General features: G+C 41.0%; 1 protein-coding gene across 1 annotated transcript; it reads left to right on the plus strand.

Moving 5' to 3' along the window:
• The first annotated feature begins 2,939 nt into the window (after window positions 1–2,939).
• On the plus strand, window positions 2,940–4,562 carry htr1ab (5-hydroxytryptamine (serotonin) receptor 1A b). The gene has a single exon (XM_084382902.1). It carries the CDS (start codon window positions 3,096–3,098, stop codon window positions 4,344–4,346), a length of 1,251 nt encoding a protein of 416 aa, XP_084239028.1. The 5' UTR covers window positions 2,940–3,095; the 3' UTR covers window positions 4,347–4,562.
• The last annotated feature ends 16,559 nt before the right edge of the window (window positions 4,563–21,121 follow it).

Below are 21,121 nucleotides of genomic sequence, written 5' to 3' on the forward strand. Positions count from 1 at the left end.
AAATCAAACTCCAGCAGAGTATCTCTGAGATAATAACAGCGTGTTCTTACTGCAGGATTCTTTGATAATTTGCTAAGATTTTCAATATCCCATTTAAAATTGAAAATTGTTTCAATTTTCAAACTTTTAACTTCACCAGATTCCTGTACAACATGTTCTTGACTACCGCTGTGATAATTTGTGCTCTTAGTCATGACAAGGTGTGCATGAAACTGTGATGGTTGATATGATGCAGCCCTGACACGTCTTCCTTTGGAGGCCTGATATTAGCTGTTCACTGCTTAAGGGCACTGTGGGTAGACATGATTGTAGTCAGCAGTTAAGAACAACACTTAAACTTTTAGCTCATTTTTTACAAAGCTTTAAGTCCTCTTGATGCCCCGACAGTATATAAAACATGATAAAGGGCCCTCTAGGCTGCCCTACATGCTGTGACTCTGCACAGTTAAATAGTTAATAGTCCTCTGAGAGGTGCAGCTGCCCCCCCTCCACAAGCTGGTGACCATTTGATTTTTCCACCCCTGACCCTCAGACAGCCTCAGTCCACCACTGTTGGCTCATAAACACAAACTGTTCCTGTGATTCTTTTTTCATTCACTGATCTGTGTTGACTTGTGAATGGATGGAAGTGTCATCACCTGTCATACGGTTAGAGGCAGGTCGAAGAGACACTGTAAATGAGTCATTCACAGGTTCATTCATTCTGTCTGCCCCACTGAGCCGATGGATGGATCCAGTGTATTTTTGGTCAACCCAAAGGAGACGTCACTAAACATGGCACCATTTCCCATTTACACCACGACAACATGCTGACACAGTTTGACACGTCAGCTCTCTCTCCTCATCCATGTTGAGGTATGTGTGAGCACATCACGCTCACACTTTACTGTACTGTGTCATTAACTCTTACCCATCAGGTCCTTTCCGTATTGATGTGGTACCTGCACAAGCTGTGGCATGAAGCCACTCAGGGTTGGATATTATGTAAAATACTTTACCATAATAATAATAATAATAACAATTTCAATGTAAATTGTCCTTTGCTTACAAAAGCAAAATATATTTGTGCTTTGCTAACATGAGGGTATCCACCTTTGGTGAACTTCGACATGTCTATTTGTGCAGCTGATCAATAACACACTGTCCCAACAGTGCTGACCTGAAAGAGAAGGCTTTAATCAATAAATACATAAATAAATAATTTCTTTCCTCTGGAGAATAAAAGCATCTTTTATTTCTGTGTCAAGTTTATTATCAAAGGAAGTTTTCACTTTGTCTGCCAAGTGCAGTGTCTAACAGTATATGCAGTATTAGCATCAATGTGCAAGCTGATGGGTATTCATGTACTGAAAGGACCTACTCTACTCGTTGTTAGTAAATAACTAACAGTAAAGGATGTGGAGATTTTGGCTCAGTCCAGTTCATCCTGTGCTGACTGAGGTGTGTACACCCACATTTTATGTACATACTTTTCTGGTACATGTTTTGATATTCAGTACAAGAAGCCTTTATGGTCCCTACATGCTCAGTAGAAGCTTCTATTTTCCACCTGTCAAATCATTATTAAACACCCACGGTCCACCTGCACAGGTGTTTCCACTTATCTGACCTAATTAGACCTCTTCTGGGACTGTACACACTGTACTCTCCTGTTAGATCTGTACGTACATTCCTTAAAGTAGGACGACCTTAAAGATCCTTGAACTTTTATATGTCAATATTAAAATAAAGAATATGGAGTTTGGTGACTTCACCTAAATCCAGATTTAGTTGCACCCAGCTTCAATCAACAGAGGTCTGATCAGGAGATTCAAAACACCTGTGTTCTGTAACTGTGTGGGCAGTTGAGTTTCTGAGTCCTAAACATGGAGAGGTGAAGGACATGCAGTAGTTTCTTTACCTCTCTCTATGATTCTTTTTATAGGATATTGACACTCTTCATGTGTAGAACTGAAGGTGGATTTTTAAAATGATTTGATGTGATGTGTGAAATGATGTGACTTTTAATAGTACAGTTTTAAAATACATTTTTGAAGTATCATATTTATTGAACAAAAATGGCCTATTCCTGAATGAATATAAACCTTACCCACTAAGTCGCTATGTAACTATCATGTGTGTGTGTAAACAAAATGAAACACATCTACTTATAAGGAGTAAAATAAAGAAAACTGAGCATTCAGCTGTTTAGGGAGAGAGGAGAGGCTGGTCCGCCATATTTATTTTATATTCCATACTATTATGTTGATATAAGGGTGTGTGTGTGTGTGTGTGTGTTCTCTCTCTCTCTCTCTCTCTCTCTCTCTCTCTCTCTTTTACAGTCTTTTTTGGACATGTTATGAAAGAGGACCAACGCCAGGTGGCAGTGTCTCACCTGGCGGCGTCAGAGCGCTGACTGTGGTGCTGAAAGGAGAATTTCAAAATAAAAAATGTACTTTTCAGTGTATTAACTGACAGCAAGATAATCTTTAACCACATTCTTCTTCTTCTTCTTCTTCTTCTTCTTCTTCTTATCATTATTATTATTACTAAAGCTAATAAAATACTTTTTTTACACTGCGGTTGAACTCTTCTGTAAGAGACGCATCATGTCACTACAGATCAGTTCACTGACAGCAATAAAATCAGACTGATGAGGTTTAATTTGACACGGAGGCGAATTTCGAAAGCTGCTTTACAACCTGATGAACTTCTCCTGAAGGACAACGTCCACTTCTTTTAAGATAATGAATTTATTAAAAAAGTAAAAAAAAATTTGATTTGACTTCCAGCCTGAAGCGCATAAAAAATAAAGAAAATAATTCAGGTGTGTTTGTTTAATATCTCCCTGCACATCTTCACTGGCCTCAGCTGCCGACTAAACAGACACAAGCAGTCAGACTGTGTTACATCCTCGCAGACAAATGACGCATTTTCCATCACTGGTATAAATGCGCGGCATCATTCTCCGTCAGCAGCCGACACTCGCAGTTCACACTCTCTCTGCTGCGCCCGACACTTCACTATGCGCTCTCCAAGGTGCGACGGTGTGGTGCGCACCGGGCTCTCCATCAAGTAACGGAAGCTCTCCAAAACACTTTACGAGTTTACCAACAATGGAGGAGACGAACAACACGACAGCCTGGACTCAGTTTGACAACCCTTCCAACAAAACCCCCAAACCTGAAGAAGAGGAGGTGAAGCTGAGCTACCAGGTGCTCACCTCCTTCCTGCTCGGCGCGCTCATCCTGTGCGCAATCTTTGGGAACGCGTGCGTGGTGGCAGCCATCGCCTTGGAGCGCTCCCTCCAGAATGTGGCCAACTACCTGATCGGCTCTCTGGCTGTCACCGACCTGATGGTGTCGGTGCTGGTGCTGCCCATGGCGGCGCTGTACCAGGTGTTAAACCGCTGGACTCTTGGGCAGATTCCGTGCGACATCTTCATCTCTCTGGATGTGTTGTGCTGCACCTCGTCCATCCTGCACCTGTGCGCCATCGCTCTGGACAGATACTGGGCGATAACCGAGCCCATAGAGTACATGAAGAAGAGGACGCCGAGGAGAGCCGCCGTCCTCATCAGTGTCACCTGGCTCGTCGGGTTCTCCATCTCAGTGGCGCCGATGTTGATCATGCGCTCCCAGCCCAGCAGCGTGGCGGAGGACAGGGCGAATCCAAAACAGTGTAAGATCAGACAAGACCCCTGGTACACAATATACTCTACATTCGGGGCTTTTTACATCCCCCTGACGCTGATGCTGGTTCTATACGGGCGGATATTCAAAGCGGCCAGGTTTCGGATCAGGAGGACGGTGCGTAAAACAGAAAAAAAGAAAGTGTCCGACTCTTGCCTGGCGTTATCTCCCGCCCTGTTCCACAAAAAGACACCCGGGGACGCGCAGGGCAAGACCTGGAAAAGGAGCGTGGAGCCCCGGCCGCTGCCGAGCGTCAACGGCGCTGTGAAACACGCGGAGGACGGCGAGTCTCTGGAGATCATCGAAGTTCACAGCAACTCCAAAGGCAACCTGCCGCTGCCCAACACCCCGAGCTCGGTGCCGCTGTTCGAGAGCAGGCACGAGAAGGCGACCGAGGCGAAGAGGAAGATCGCGATGGCACGGGAGCGCAAAACGGTGAAGACTCTGGGCATCATCATGGGCACCTTCATCTTCTGCTGGCTGCCTTTCTTCATCGTCGCCCTGGTCATGCCTTTCTGCCAGGAGTCGTGCTACATGCCTCGCTGGCTGGAGGATGTCATTAACTGGCTCGGCTACTCCAACTCTCTGCTCAACCCCATCATTTACGCGTACTTCAACAAAGACTTTCAGAGCGCCTTCAAGAAAATCATCAAGTGTCATTTCTGCAGACCGTGATGGTCCTCCAGGTGAAAGCCCTAAAAAGCCGACAGCTGACGAAATTCTGAACACAGACTGACAAAACTGATCAGAGGGCTCCGAATGATAACTGTCGATCATCACCATCGTGATATTGACATATTCCCACAGGTGTCTGTAGCCTATGCATAGATAAAGCTGTGATCGTTTGATTGAAGCTCCATGTTCCTCATCCTGTTCTGTAACGTTCAATAAAGAAATACTTTTTCAGAATTCTTGAGGTCGTGATTTCTGAAATGTCTGTATGGACGCTTTTAAATTCTGCTCAAAACATGAGGGAAAAGTGAAAATACACCTCCTGTGTCTGGCTTCAACACGTTGTAGGATAGCTTTGTTATGAATGATAAGTCAATCAGCAGAAAATGAACCGATACAAATGTGATAATTCATTTATTAAACTAAACGGCAGCATTTCTCTGGTTCTAGCCTCTCAGTTGTGAGCATTTCCTGCTTTTTTCGGTCTTATATGGCTGCAAATGGAATATGTTTGGATTTGGGACTGTTGGTCAGACAATATGAGACATTCGATGACGTCACCTTGGGTTCTTGAAATATATATTTTCATAAATTTTAAATATAATAGCGTCAAAATCCATTTATTGAGATTGTAAAGAGGTTTTTTTTAATCATTAAAATGCATTTAGTTGCATCCCAAGTGCTTATATTTGACTCCACCTGTTCAAATAAACTAACTAATACTCCATATGTGGCAATAAGAAGAAAAGAAGAAAAGAAAATTATAGATTAATACCAGGGGTGCCCCCAGAATTTGTTTCATTTGGGGGGCAGATGGGGCCACTGAAAATCTTGTGATAAAATATGAGATAGAAACATATTGTGCATACAGTACTCATTACTGAGAGGCATATTAGCATTTGCAAGTGAGGGGGCCAGCAATTGCGGGCATCACTGATTAATGATCCAAATGAGCAGCACTCAGCAGGCACATTTACATTCACATTTACAGCATTTAGCTGAAGCGCTTATCCACGGCAACACTCCATATACATCCTCATTAAAAGGCTGGAATGAGCTGTTAAACATCTGCACTGAAAACACACACTCTTCTCTCCATAACACACACTCCAGTCTTTTCTTCAGGGCTTCTCTTCTCTCTGTGTCGATAATTATCAGCCAGCACGTGCACACAGTGTATGGATGTGTGTGGAAATAAAGGCATTAAACATCTGGCATCTCCTACAGTAGTGTCCTCAAGCAAATGCAGGCAGACAGACACTTTTCCAGTGGAAGTCGACAGTCTGCAGTGAGTCCCAGGTGTGGGTTTGATCTGTTTCTGTGTGAATGTGAAGCAGAAATAGACTCAGTTTGATTAAATGACCTCTTCAACCACACTGACCTATTGGTGGGACGGTCATTACACACTCCTGCCATGCAGGTAGATATTGTTTAATAAAGCAACAGAGCTTAATTTCACATGTTGTTGGAGACCACAAAGTCTTAAGAGTCTGTGATTTGAATGCTTCTCTCAAGCATCATAAAGCGTCAGTGAGGAACTGAAAGAGAGGTCAAGTTAACTTTACAGTATTTCTACAGCACAGTTAAAACTACAAGAGTTGGCCAAAGTGCTTTACAAACAAAGACAAAAGAAAATAAGGCCAACAGGACAGACAATAAAAGATAATTAACATAAAAACCAGAGCAATAATGTAAAAAACTACTGAAACAATCATAATGGGAGCCGGTTAAGTAGCAGCAATTTAAGTTTGATCAAAAGCCACAGAAGAAAGGTTGATCTCGAGCCGTGGTTTGAACGATCAATCGTTCAAAGTGAGAATATTCTATTTCATCCTCTTAGACAGAGTGGAAAAATTTGATTTCAATGGAGTTACTTAAAGAGAAATCAAATGAGAAAATCTCTATGTTGATAGCTTAACAGCTCAGATGTATACCTATATTTACCTTGCTTTCATTGGCTTATCAAGCGCAGCATCTACACACTCTGATACACTTGGTGGCTGTTTGAACCCTTAAGTAGTTTGTAATCCATCAATAAAGACAGAAGAAGAAGAAGAAGAAGAAGAAGAAGAAGAAGAAGAAGCTGTTTTCAGAGGATATGTTCCATAAGGGTTCCAAGAGGAGTCAATGTCTCCAATCTTATCAGAGCTGTGGAATATTAAATCATTCATCTTTGCACAGATCATCGGAGCTGTTTTATCCTCGGGTGTGCATAAACTACAGATGTTTGTACTCATTGTTAAAACATAAATATATGAAATTATCGGTTGTCTTATCCGTATCGGCCATCAGAAACAGCATCGGCTGAAAAAATTCTATATTGTGCATCTGTAGATAATACATATATAGATATATCCCTGAACTTAAATTAATCACAGTGGGACAGAATTTGATCCCCTGCAAATGAAAATGTGTCACCCTCCTCAAAGTGTCTTCAAACAGCACCCTAAGCCCACAAACTCTCCCCCGAGCTCCACGTGCACTCTGATCCTCTCATCACATGCATGTGTGGATGTGCTGTGTCTCAGTGCTGACTGCGAAACAAACACAATCCTTATTACAGTCGAGAAAATGCATTTCATCATTCCAGGGGTTGACGCTGACATGAGAGAGAGAGCGTCTCGGATGAAGAAGCACTCATGCAAACACACAGAAGCAGTCGTCACCGTACACGAGTGGTCACAGAGAGGGTGCTTTTGGTTCGGGTAGCACCCCGCTGCCCTTTTTCTCCGTCACTCGCACCATCGTAACATACTGTATAATGTAAGTCCATCTTAAAAAGGCTGTGCAGGGGGCACACAGATGGATGCTGGAGAGGTGGTCGCCATAGCGACATATGGGGGATGCAAACTCCGGGGGCCGGAGGGGCAATTACCTGATCAAAGGCCTGCTGCGACACAGGAATACAGAGGTGTGTGTGAGGGGCCCACAGCTGGCTGCCTCCTCAGACAATAAGCAGCTGTAGTTTGTGTTCTTTGTTTCTTTCAGGCTCGCAGTGATACACAGCGACTGACTGCTGCTGTACAGTTGGTTTAACTGTCAAAGTTGGTTTAACTCTCAGCAGTTTTTTACTTCCCTTTAAGTAGCTCTATTGTTATTATAATTATCTTTATCTGTTCATTCACATATATACTCTCTGTCAGTCTGGTCTTCATTAGAACTGTAGATGTTTACACTGAATTGAAAACCAAAGACTCCATTATTGTAGAAAATAAGCTCTGCTGCAAACACACGTTTATGATACTTACATGTTTTGTTCAGCGAGATAATCTTAGATAGATCTTAAATAGTTGAACACCACTTTTGTGATTTTTTGAGCATATTTGCAAACACCAGAAGTAAAAAGCTAACGTTAATCTGTCTATCTATCACCACACAGCTTCTTACTTCATTAGACTACACACTTCACTATAAATTGGTCAATCCACAAGTGGTCAAGTTCAGATATAATAATTCTCTGTGTTCGTCGTGATGCCGTTGAATGTCCCTGACAACCTCTGTTATCTCTTTCATTTAGCCACTTGTTAGCAACCTTGAAAAATTAATTAGCAACGAACCTATTTCATGGTTTTAGACTCTTCCTGCTGCACTCTATTAAGTGATTTTGTTTAAAGCCACAATATTTTTGCGAAATATCATTTCATTAATTTAACTTTAGCAATATTGTGAAAAAAGTGAAGAAGGTCTAAGCTCCAGGGTATCAGTTTGCTCATTTCTCATCTTAGTACACTGAACTTCAGCCATCATGTAATAACAGGTTATTCTCCCAATTATTTGTCTGTTTCAGTGCTGTAAATAGCGTACTGTAGGTGTACGGTGATGACTCAAAGCTCCTGTACCTGCGTGCCAGCTGGGGGGCCAGCACCCCCACAACTCCCCATTGATCCACAGCTGGAGGGGTGTATGACATCATATGTTACAGCCGTAGGAAACATTACATTGTGGAAACATCAAAACCAATTATGTGATGAAATCTGTTCTTATGAATAGCAATAAAAGTGGAGAAGTTAATTTTTTTAAAATTTTGATTGGCAAATAGTTCCTCAGAAAAGCCTTAAGATGATATTTTTATTAGTCACCCAACTTTTAAACTTAATTGCAATCACAATTGCAGAGCCTAAAACAAATATTATTTTTTTCTGTGCTAAAAATAGATATATATAAAAGACACAGAAATGTTCGTCTGATAGTAACAAGTTGATCTAGACTGCTTTTCTTCTGCTTCTAAGTAATGTTTTGCATGCTTAGAACTTTTCTCTGATCCAGTTTTTATTCAGACCAAAAACTGTGATGACAGCTGAACCAATACAAAGCTAGTAAACTGGTCTGAATTAAACTTTCATTATTTATTTATTTATGTAATTATTTCTGCCACACTTAGTAACTGAACAATGCCTCATCAGGGTTATCTCACTTGGGATTTCCAATACCATTTTTAACAAAACGTCTGCAGGTGTGAGTGTTTAATGACAAGAAGATATTTTTGACCTGCTTTATGGGAAGTGTAGGCATTTTGGATATCGGTCTACATACGGACCACAGCCTCTGCTACTCTGCTTCTGACTTATCTCTCTGTTATTTCTCTCTGTCATGTCAGCCTACTTTATGGAAGTGACAACAAATCACACTATTTAAGTGTTCCTGAAAAGCAAAGAGCTCACACAGCATGTTGTGTTGCACTTAAATAAACTGGTATAAGTAAGAAAGTTAGTCAAGTTTATTTAATAAAGCACCTTTCACAGAGCACGGTCACAAGGTGCTTCACAATTAAGATTAAATAAAACGTCAAAACCACAAAAACAGCAAAAGTAGGACAAAACAAAACAAAATAAAAGCATACAGGGTACAACACCAGATAGCAGCAGGTGAGACAAATACCAGTTTGAATAAACAAGTCTTCAGTTGCTTTTTAAAGGCATCAACAGAGCCCGCATAATGTAAGTCTATAGGAAGAGCACAGTGTTGGAGCCACCACTTCAGAAGCACCATCGCCTTTTGTTTTAAGTGCGGGGCACAACCAGTAGGCTCTGGTCAGAGGACCTCAATGACCTACTGGGAGATAAGGATACTCAGGTGCTTGACCATATAGGGCTCTGTATGTGAAGACAAGAACCTCCTGAAATAAACCAATGTAAAGAATGTGAAACTGGCGTGATGCGTGTCATCCTGCTGGACCTGGTCAACAGCCTTGCAGCAGTGTTCTGGACTAATTGAAGACTGTCTAGGGACGACTTGTTCAGGCAGGAAACAGAATTACAATAGTCTAACCGGGATGAAATAAAAGCATGGATTATCATTTCTAACTCAGGCTGTGATGCAATAGACTGGAGTTTAGCATTGTTTCTCAGATGGAATAAACGTGTGTGGATTAAATTTATATATATAACACCGAGGTTTGTGGTCTGTACAGTAGAGGACAAGGAACCAATACACCGAGCCGTCTTATAATGAAGTGTTGTCTTCTCAAACCTCTAACAATCTGTTCACCCTTGAGAAATCAGGAAAAAAGAACATTTTCAGTCTTCATCGTGCTGATTGTCGATTAAAAAAACACTTTCTTCTGCAGTATGGCACCACATTATTGCGTGCTGTCACATAAAAACAAAAATCCTAAATGAAAAATAAAGACACTTAAATCTGTATTGATGCAGTTCCTCCACAACAGAATTTTTATGCCGTCTCTCCAACGCCCAAATCCTGTGGTTTTATTCCCTGCAATGATTTGTCAGTCACCACTGTGTTTTTGACAACAGAGCATTTCGAAGACAATTTCTCAAAACAACACAAAACAACAGCTCGAGAAAGAGAATGACCTGCTCGCGCCGAGCATCAAACTTTCCCCTGACGGGAGTCAATTTCCACAAAGTCACTTGAAAATGTGCAGGACCAATCTACAGCCTGTAACACTGTTCGAACGTAGCGTCGCAGATGCTTTTGTACTCGCCAGGTTTGTTGTCTGTGCTTCCTCAGAGACCGCCGCCGAGTGCACTTGGCTGTAAATCAAGCCTGCATATTGGAGGAGGTGAGGAGTGTGGATTAAATTTCATCCATACGCTCTTGAACTGTTCAGTCATGTTTCCCCTGCAGGAGCGCCGGTGGCATTCTGCTGTCAGAGGAATTATGTCACGCGCTTCCACAGCCGCTCAGGACCCAAAGAGGGAACAAACCCTCCTCGTCTTTTTAGGATCTCTGCTCGGAAACTGTTCTTGTTAACAAGCTTAGAGGAAAACAGAACAGGAGCTGCAGACCGTTCTCTTCAAGCAGGAAACAACCTGTCATTTTTATCAAACCGTACTACTTTATATTGTTTAAGCATTATTGGGGGCAGTTACGCTCAAAATATAAGTGAATAAATTAACATTAATGATTCATTTCTGTCTAAATGTGGAATTTCTATGTGATTGCTGCATCTTTCAAATGATTCGATGTCATGAGTTGTGTTGTGTTGAGTCTGTCTGTGTTCTTGCTTCAAACCATGTGGAATTTAAAGAACCAGTTTTTAGGACTTAGTGGCATGTAGTGGTGGGGTCGCATCAAACTGAAAACCCCTCGTCTCACCCTCCTCCTGTGACTGCTAAAGCGCTACAGGCCCTCTCTGGAGCCAGTGTTTGGTTTTTGTCCATTATGGGCTACTGTAGAATCATGGTGGTGCAACATGGTGGACATACATGTACATACATACATGTTTTCTTCCAGATACAGGTATTCGACACATAACATTGTTGTGACATAATGAGTTTTGTTTGTAGTTAGCACCTACATTACATCTGACAAACTGTTACAGGCCTGGCATTTGTATTTATGACAGTGGTGTTGCGCTTTTGTTGGTCTCCAGAGAAGCCACTGTACACACTTCATTTTAAGGATCTCATAGTTTCCTCTAATTTCTATGAAAGGAACTGATATGCAAAGCAGGTCGGCTGCACATGCAAAAATGTTAAAGTTATCTACAGACAAGTGGATGGAATCATCTAACTTGCGGTTGTGAATTATGCAGCTCTGAAAGTGTTACTGTGTTTATTTGGTGACGCAGCTTATGTGGATGCATCATGTCAAACATGGATTCCTTGTCATGCACGAGTGTCCCTCTTGAAGCTATAAGCAAACAAATGGAGCCTCTGCTGTGAGGTCGTGATGTGTCACTGGACCCCTCCAACAGTAATGAAGTCACGACTGATTGCGTGTACGTCTTTATTAAATTACCTTCACCATCCCGAGGGCTGGGGGGAGTATTTGTGCATTCGTCTGTTGTCATATGCTCCGGTCCTGCCTTTAACTGAAGAAAAAAGAAAATATATTTTAATGCTAGACCCCAGAGGTGATGGTCTGTTTCACAATGTCTTACAATTAATCTCTTTGGCTCTTGTTGAATACTGTGCTATCAGCTGATGATTTTGCCAGGTATGGAAATGTAATTTAGCAAATCTGAACAGGTACAACTCAAATTCTGTATTAGCTTTTCAAATTAAAGAAAGGGTCCAACATTTTGGGAAATGAGCACACTTACTTTGTGAGACTGCAATTCCAATCTCATATCAATCATACGTACGGGCAGAGTTGGTTAGCTTAGCTCAGAACCCCCAGAACCTCTAAATCTCATTAATTAAAAGGTGATATTTCATTGTTGAATGTATTCTCACAGATGCAAAAAGCAAAAAAACAATTTGTGATTAATGGGAACTATCTTGGTGCACTAATGTTATTTTTTTTTTTTTCCACTCACAGGCTGCTCTTTTCCCTGTCCTCTCTTAAATCTTAAAGCCCCCTCTATTTTTGGTTCCCTAAAACCTGACCCTGCCGAACCTGTAGCAGGTGTCAGTGCTGTCACTTTGTGTGGCGTCAGTCAGTCATTTTGAGTGCGACATCAAACACAGGCCCATTGTTTGTTGTCTTGCTGTTTGATACCTCGGCAGGTGGTAGGTTCTCTTCTCCCGCTGATTTAAGCAGACAGAGATAAAAACAACTTTTTTGTTTGGTCTGGATGTCAGCTGGGTTTGCATAGTTTGCAAATTAGAGAGTTGCAAATGAAAAGGCATAAAAAAATGCAAAGTTATGCAGATTTTTCAAAATGTGACGATTTTCTGATCCCTTTTATGGTATTTTGCTTTTTTAAAAAATGCATAAATCCTGAAAGAACTTTAAACTGATAGTGAGTGAAAACATCGGTAACACTTTAAGTCCCATTATTAATGCACATGCATCAACCGGTGTGAGGACTCTAGGGATGGCCCGATACCGATAAGACAACATTGAGTATCTGCCGATAGCGATATAGATCCGATACAGCCTTTCCCCCTCTCTTAAATAACAAAGCTATAGATAATACATCTGTATGGAAGCACTTTGTTTAACTGAGCAATATAAAAACACGCTTAAACTGTAGAACAAATAGTCTAAATACATACAGTAGACACCATCATGAATCAGTTTTGACTTCTACACAGAACTTTTAGCATTTTTCAAACATTCAAAATGGATTTCAAAGTGCAACTTGAGTGTAGTTCTGAGTATTTTATGTTAAAGGTATTATAATCCCAGTGTAAAATACGAGATATAACTCAACACAGTGCCTGTACCTCAATGACAAGCAAAAACAAGTTGCAGGCTTCTGCTGTGTGTGAGCCACGAAACTGCTCAGCAGGCAGCACCGCTTTCTGCAAAGTAGAACTTGAATCTATCCACTGTGCCGTCAGACTTAGTGATGACACTGGACACACGTCTGAGCTCCAGATGACAGTTGTGAAGCTAACACTATCAACGTTTTCCAAACATTTTCGAAATGAACTCACACGCCCTGTGCTGTTTTCCCATCACATCTGCCGACCTGGCTCTACTGGGTTTGACTCGGCGAGGCCGGGATTTTACATTTCCATCACAGCTGGGCTACCTGCTTGCTCATTTCCTATAACTTCTTCACAATAAAAGCCCCCTGTTATTTAGTCATTATGAAGCAGCAGTACAGGAAATTTTGTGTTTTCACCAGCAGTAAAACTAAACATGACTCCCACAACAGCTGAAGGTGATCACGACAAAACAGTAAAACACCGCAGATGTTTGAAAGTACAAACAGGACGAGAGAAACTGAAGAGATTCAGTTAGAAGCTACAAAAGTACTGAGAGCTGAACACGATGACGTCTTTCTCTCAGGTGTTCCACGCAGACATGAGTTGAGCATCGGTTTCAAGGGGAGACGGGGTGCTTGTTACAGATTGGCTGCAGTGGTGAGTCGTCACCGCGGCCTGCTTGGAGGTGGGGTGGGCGCAGCGTGGCCCTACTCTGAAGCCAGTAGAACTGTTAGTGGAAAAGCAAATTGGCGCGGCTCGGTTTGACTTGCCGTGGCCAAAAGTAGAAAAACGGATGACAGCCTCACTCAAGCTCACTCCAGCTAGTCACGTGACACACACTGCTCTCAATATGGCACGTCGCGCATAGTTTAAGCATTTGCGGGAGCATTTAGGCTTATAAATCGGGTCATATTATACACTTTCCTCTCTCAGATATCTGTTCCAGTGACTTTGGCCAATATAGGACCGATACCGATACTGATTATCGGATCGGCACATCCCTAAATTGAAACTGAAGGAATTATTATTTTTTCAGTGCCTGAAGTAAAGCTCTCTTTTGAGCACACAAACATGCTCAAAAGCTCATGAAACTTTGCACAAAATTCAAAAGTGGTGAAAAATCTCATATTTTATGTGTGAGTTTTGCAAAATGGCTCACCACTGCCCCTACAACGCAGCCCCTGGGACTACTTTCACCTACACGAAATTCAGCCCACACGTGTATCACACTTAGACCTACAAAAAACTCTCTTGGTGCCATGACCTAAAACTAACAGGAAGACGGCCATTTTTGATTTAGCGCTCATTTTTGGTAGTTTACACATGTTGTACTTTAACGACTCGTCCTACAGCTTTAAGAAGATCAACTACAAATTTTTACGCTGCTTGCAGTTTGAATTTACTCTCGCATTCGTAAACATTGTATAAAAAATGAATAAATTGTTTATAGTACACGTAATGTAGATGTACTTATCAAGACATTTTAAGTGTTTTTTTCATGTATATTATACAATTATAACATGGCCTATAAAGACATATTTAATAATAATACAACATTCTATCGTCAATCATCTATCTATACACAACCTTCCACTTATGGATGCCCACAGGAGGAATTGTAGTTTTAGTAGGAGCGCTGCAGTCACTACGGGCTGAGCAGCAGCTGCAGATCACACATGTCTCACACTGACCTTTGAAAAGTTTGTAATTAGTTTTCACTTTTCAAATGTTTTTCTGCATCAGAGGAGTTAGTGTGCATCTGCTATTTGTTGGAATGTTTTGATGACAGTAACATGACTGTGGTAATGTCACTTTCATATGTCAATTTAATCATTATCTTAAAAATAATCTTAGCTGACAGTTTTCTCTCACTTGTTTTTAAGGCTACTCAGGAACAAAAATACAGATTTCTCTACAAAAATCTACTTTCAATCCCCTCTTTAAATAACGAGATGTTTGGTTGCTTTTTGATTTTTACTGATAGTAAAGCTACTGCTATAAAGACAGAAAAAAATATATTGTCTTATATATTTTACTTTGTACCAACAGTACAAGAAGTACAGAAGAAAAATGTGTGATGGTGTCTGACTCGGAACATGTCTCACCAACAAAGCTTACATTTCTTTCTCAAAGCACATCACAGATGGAGGGTCTCTATGTTCTGTGACAGTAGGTAAAGATTTCTTTAGGGGACCAACTTTAATCAAAGGGAAACAAAGTCCATTTGATTAAAATTCAATGTGGGAGACACGCTGGAACAATTCCTCTTGCAACTGAATTCTTAAATCCGAGCTGAAGTTGAGCAGAGAACAGAAAGCCCCCGCCGATCTCACACACTGTCCCCTCATCAACACAACACGTTCCCTGGAGCCTGAGTGGTATTTTCTCTCAGCCGCAGCCTGATACCATCACTCTGAGTTTGCTCCCATGCAGGCCTTTGGTGGACCATTACCAAAGAAGATGAACTTATCAGGAATAAGAGCTCCTCGGGCGTTGTCTCATGTTATAGCTGGTCCACTTCAGCAGGAGCTGAGCAGGACGGCTTGTGATGTCCTGTTGATTAGGTTTCTGGTTCAGCCGCTGGACACATAGCTAGCAGTGAACACTGCTGAAACAAGGTGACTTCACTCATTAGATTTATGTCACCAGCTTGATGATTACGCTTTATTATTGAATCATGTATGGTCTTAATATGGTGTTGTGGATTCTGTTTTTTGGGTTTGGGTTGTCAGTAGCGAGGGTAATCTTTTCCAGTAATATATTACTTTTAGCTCGACAGAGTAATAGAATGCTTTCTAATAGGACTTTGTTAATATTATTACAGTCACTAAATGTTTATTGATGTTTTTTTTCAATAATTTATCCACACAACGGCACTTCCACCAATGCACCAGCAGAAAAAATATACCCCAAAAGAGAATCATGTTGGTGAAATGCTGAAATGGCCCCAGAGTCAGACTGTAAATGGGTAAAGAGAACAGGGCAAAAATGTAAGAGTCAAGTGCAATCTATGTATTGGGAAGCTGAGGGAACCTGAAGAATTACCTGGTGAGGGTTCATGCTAACTCTAAGAAAGCAAATGTTGCCTTAGCAACCAGGTTATACAGAGGCTGTATCATCTAGGAGTTATTCTTACAAACCCCTCACCACTGAGGTGAGGGGTTCATAGAGTGCGGTTAAAACTGACGATCAATACGTATTCCAAATATTTTATATATAAAAGTACAGAGAGCATGTTTCAAAACCCATGTTACATAGAGCTTCACACAAGGCAGCAAACACTGAATAATAAACATTAGGTGATGTATTTTCTTCTTGAAATTGTTGGACAGCCGTTTCATTGCAACCCGCTAAATTCTTCTTCATTTGTATGAGAAGGATGTCCTCCTCAGTGTCCATGAGACAACTTCTACACTCTGCAGAGCCTGCATAGAGAGCATCACTGGTGGGTTTGCTAACAAGAAACAAACCCATACACATACTTCTGATTTGGCAATATAAGACTTATATGTATAAGAAATTCACTGAAAAGGTTATGAACCTGTCAATTAAATAATTACACATTGTTAAAAAAGAAAACTCAAAATATCAAGTACTGTATGACTCTGTTATACTCATGGGATTACTGCAGTGTAATGTATATTGCTAATTTGATCACCAATACAATTGTCCTTAAATAATCATTCTACCTTTTTATAATTTCATTTCTTGCCTCAGGAGATGTGTCTTTACACTGTTATTAGTCGGCTGATTTATTCACAAAGTGAATGAAGAAATAAAACATACTGTCCAGACTCAACTAACCACATTTATTGATGTTTAACATTAAAATTGTATTTACCTCCGACAGAAGCAGCTCTTTTACATGCTTTTCAGGTTTTGCTCCAACTCAACAGCCTACGGAAATTACGCAGTCAATTTTTTTTATTTCAGTCATCACACGGCAGTGGCGAACTCTGGATGTTTCAAGGCAAATGATACGACATGTTAGACATATTTTTGAGAGGTTTTGTCTCAAAGGACAAAACACAATCAGTTTTGATCTTTTGTGATATGAAAAATCAAAATGGCCTATGCTAATGGGACACTTGCGTCCCTCAATTTTCGAAGCGGATGACTTGTTTTGGTATCATGCAGAGGTGACGACACCGAGGGCAGTGTTTACGATGACCATTTCCTCTCACTGTGTCTGCAGAGATGAGAAAATGAGAAGAGGGCAGATGCAATTACCAAGAATCATCAGTTTAAGTCAAGGGCTTCTGGCACAACCATTCAAAGGGAGTTAGGGTCAGATTTATGATCCAGCAGATTGTCCACTATCAGTCAAGTCTGTCTCGCACTGAACTGTTTGGATTCATTTCAGGATTAACACACGCTGATATCAGCTGCAGTCGATGTTACCTGAGGGGGAGGCTCAGGAGGTAGAGCAGGCCGTCCGTTAATCTTTGGGTTGGTGGCTCGATTCCCATGATGATGAACACTTCGGTGCTTCTGATGGACTGTCTGTAACTGCTGATCATGGCGTGGGGACATGTTATCTGTTTGAGCACCCACCTACCTGGGGACAGTAATGTGCCCCCCATGAGGATACATTACCTGTTTTGCTATCAAGATTTCTTTTTTTAATATACAAGACAAAAGAAGGGAGTGGGGTGCAGTCGATGTTACCATGATAAGCAGTTATAGAGCCCATAATAAAAAGACAGTCCATCAGAAGTGGTCCTTGTGAACATTGCCCTCAGTGTCGTCACCTCTGCATGACACCAAAACAAGTCATCCGCTTCGAAAGTTGAGGGATGCAAGTGTGCCAGTAGCACAGGCCATCATCTTATCATTTTCCTTGAAACATCCAGAGTCCGCCTCTGCCTTGTGATGACTGACATGAAAAACAGAATGTATAATTCCATAGGCTGTTGAGTTGGAGCAAAAACCTGAGAAACCTGAAAGCATAAAAGAGCTACTGATAAGCATGCAAAGGAGCTGCTGATAAGCATGCAAAAGAGCTGCTTATGGTGAGGTACATACAGGTCAACCGATAGGAAACACCTCTGGATAAGTTTCCATGAAGTTCCTGACCATGCCCCAGTGACACAGACGGGCATGTTTAACAGATCATGACAGTCCTCCACCCAACGACTTATTGCAAAGCAGGGTGGTTTGTCCTTTTTGCAGACGGATATCCAAAAAGACAGTTGTGATTTAATCAGTGTAGTCTGGTCTAGCAGGCATACTAAAACTGGAAAATTGATGTGCATGATTTTATTCATAACCCAAACAAACTTGGTTCAAAAATGTGCACTTCTGGGCATTTCTACAATTGATGTAACAAATAACGCTTGCTTCCAAAGCCGTGGCAACGTTAGTCAGGATCAATTTTGGAAAGTCAAATGTGAGCTCTGCGTACACATTTATGCTGAATTACATTATACCTAGACATTTAGAGAACTTGGCGCCAGATGTTCATATATTTCCGAGTATATGTCATGTACTAGGTGTATTCAAATCCCAAAGTCAAAGCATGAAAACACTCCAAGGGGAAGCAATGAGGATGCGTCCTGAACAGATGCATGAACCGCCTCATCAGAAGTCTTCTTAATCACTGTTGATATTGATTTACAGTATATCTAAGAAGAATCAGTCAGATCAAATATTTATTTAATTTGTTCAAAAGTCAGCAGATTATTCCCATATTATATATAGACAATGTCCTAATACCCTTACAGTGCTATAGGGCCTAATCTCTCTGTTGGATGATGGATAATGATCGAGCAGGAAAATGTAATTATATCATTGTCCAAAGCAACAGGTGGTTTGTTGTGCTAACACAAAGATGTTAGGGAAATATTGTTATGTTCAGACAGGATTGCATGCTCATGCCATAACCAGCTGCCAGACTCATGGTGATTGGATTTACTGTACATGCCCAGGAAAGTAGGAACCTTGCATTATATGTTAGATAACAATCATAAATGTCAGGAACTACAAGACCACTGTGAGTACTCACCTTCTATGGAGGGAAAATAAGTTGGGCTCCATAACTGTTTTTGTTTGGGTTAAGAGATGTCTTTTAGTTTTAGACATGTGTGCTTCGGCTTCTCTGGAAGCTTCTCTGAAACCCTGCTCTGTGTAAGTCTGCAGAGGTGTTTGTGGTTTTATTCATTGCGGCAGAAACATAATGCAAGGCCTACTCATACCAGAAAGTGGCATGATGAAGTATATCTGAACGTCTTCACAAAGTGGACAGTGCCTCACAGTAAGTTACAATAGCTTCCTCTGTATTGGATTATTTGGTTTTCTCTTTCCTCCCAAATTTGTGCTTGAAAGTCCACCAAAGTTGAACTTGATGCAAACGAGCTATGCAAATTCGCTTCACTCACGTAAGCAAATCCAGTGACCTTGGTAAATGACCTTGGTAAATGCATTGGCCTTAGTCGATCTTCCCATAAAATTTTGCTGTCACAAATGCTGGTGTGACCACGGCTACAGACACTCCTCATACTCAAAAAAGGTCCCATGAAGTAGATATTGCTGTTTTAATGTTTTTTTTCAGATGTCTTGCTCCATATCTCACCTATACACCGATATCAGGCCCAATCGCTGCAAAAGTAATTTTGTTGGTATTTTTGCTGGTATCTCATTGAATCATCCTGCACTCAGGGGCATACTGTATATTACTTTTTCGTCCAGTAAACGCCTTCTTCATTTTATGACATAAGACATAAAGGGTGTTGCTAGGTGCCAGACCTCGTGGATTCCTGTACAGAAACCCACCTTTATAACTTTATTTAGTGATTTGGGTGAAACAGGGTCATGGTTCATGTAGGAAATACTTTCTGGTTTTCCCTCTGCTGCCCTCGGGCTGCTCTGCCTTGAGCAGCTCTGGACAGATAGCTTTACTTGTTGCAAAAGTAACTGCTAACACACGTACTGATAACAGCATCTCAATGAACACCTACAGTACGGACCGTTGCCTCTGAGAATGACAACAGAGGGCAGTTGCAGTACCGAGGTGATTTATGGATTTTACTGGTAGGCAGATACCGGTAGCTCTGTAACTTAAAGCTGAAGTTTGTAGAATATGTGAAAAACGCATGAGACTGGGATGGAAACAACTGCGCTCCCCCCTCCCCTCCCTGTTTCGACTCCGTAGCTCCACACTTTCACTTTCCACTCTCGTGGACGCTTGCTAGCGCTAGGAATATTCACGTCGGAGCTTTTCTGGCATACACTTGCCGTGGCTGAATTACAGCTAAGAAAGTACTTTACCTTTCTCTCGTGAACAAATTGAACGCATGAACAAACAAACATTACTTTTGCATCGTTTAGAAGAGCGATAGAGACCGACAACAATTATTTCTTGCTAACGTCTCAGCATGACATAGCCTACGTCTGGCACTAATAACGCTACGATATTTGTCATACTGACATGATACTTATGCAGCATCATCTAATGACAACAGCAACACTTATATATCACGGGAAAGAGGTGTGAATGCTAAGAATAATAAAACATATAACGCTAAAGTAAACAATTACCGCCACATGCACGGACTATCGGAGACAACCACTTTATTCAGACACTTCTTTCTTTTCACCGCAACCTGAAAATAAATAATAACTGTCACATCCATATCTACACGGCACACGTCCTCTGTATGTCGTGAACATATAACGCTACTGACAATACATTTGACGTTAACTTTAAAATTATTTTAGCATTTTGTGCAAGGTTTGGTTCCGTTTAGGGACAAAACAATCTGGCTAGGGTTAGGGTGATGATCATAGTTTCAAATTGAAAAAAAAAGACTTGGCCAAAGTGAGGGGGCTTTGGTCGTCATGGTTAAAAGAAAAATAATATGGCTAATGTTAAATTTTGATCATGGTTGAAAAAAAACCAACTTGGACAACTTTCTTTGACTTTGAGGCAACATTGCTTATGTTGTTAGTGCCCTTTCTTAAAGAAAGCTCAGGTATGGTATGCACATAATTACAAAACATATGAAGGAAATAGTACAAAAAAGTACAATATTTGTTTTTTAGGACCTTTGCCTGTAAGGACCAACACAATGACAATAGCCTCATGTCTATTCATTCTGCTGTATGAAGCATTCCTATGGGCTTCCAAAAAGGTTATAAAACATTTTGAGATGAAAACCCTATAATTAATATCAATCAGATCTAGAACACAGACACATTCATATCTATCCTCACACG

This window comes from Pagrus pagrus, assembly GCF_965226575.1.
Source record: "Pagrus pagrus genome assembly, chromosome: 19".
Lineage (NCBI taxonomy): Eukaryota > Metazoa > Chordata > Actinopteri > Spariformes > Sparidae > Pagrus > Pagrus pagrus.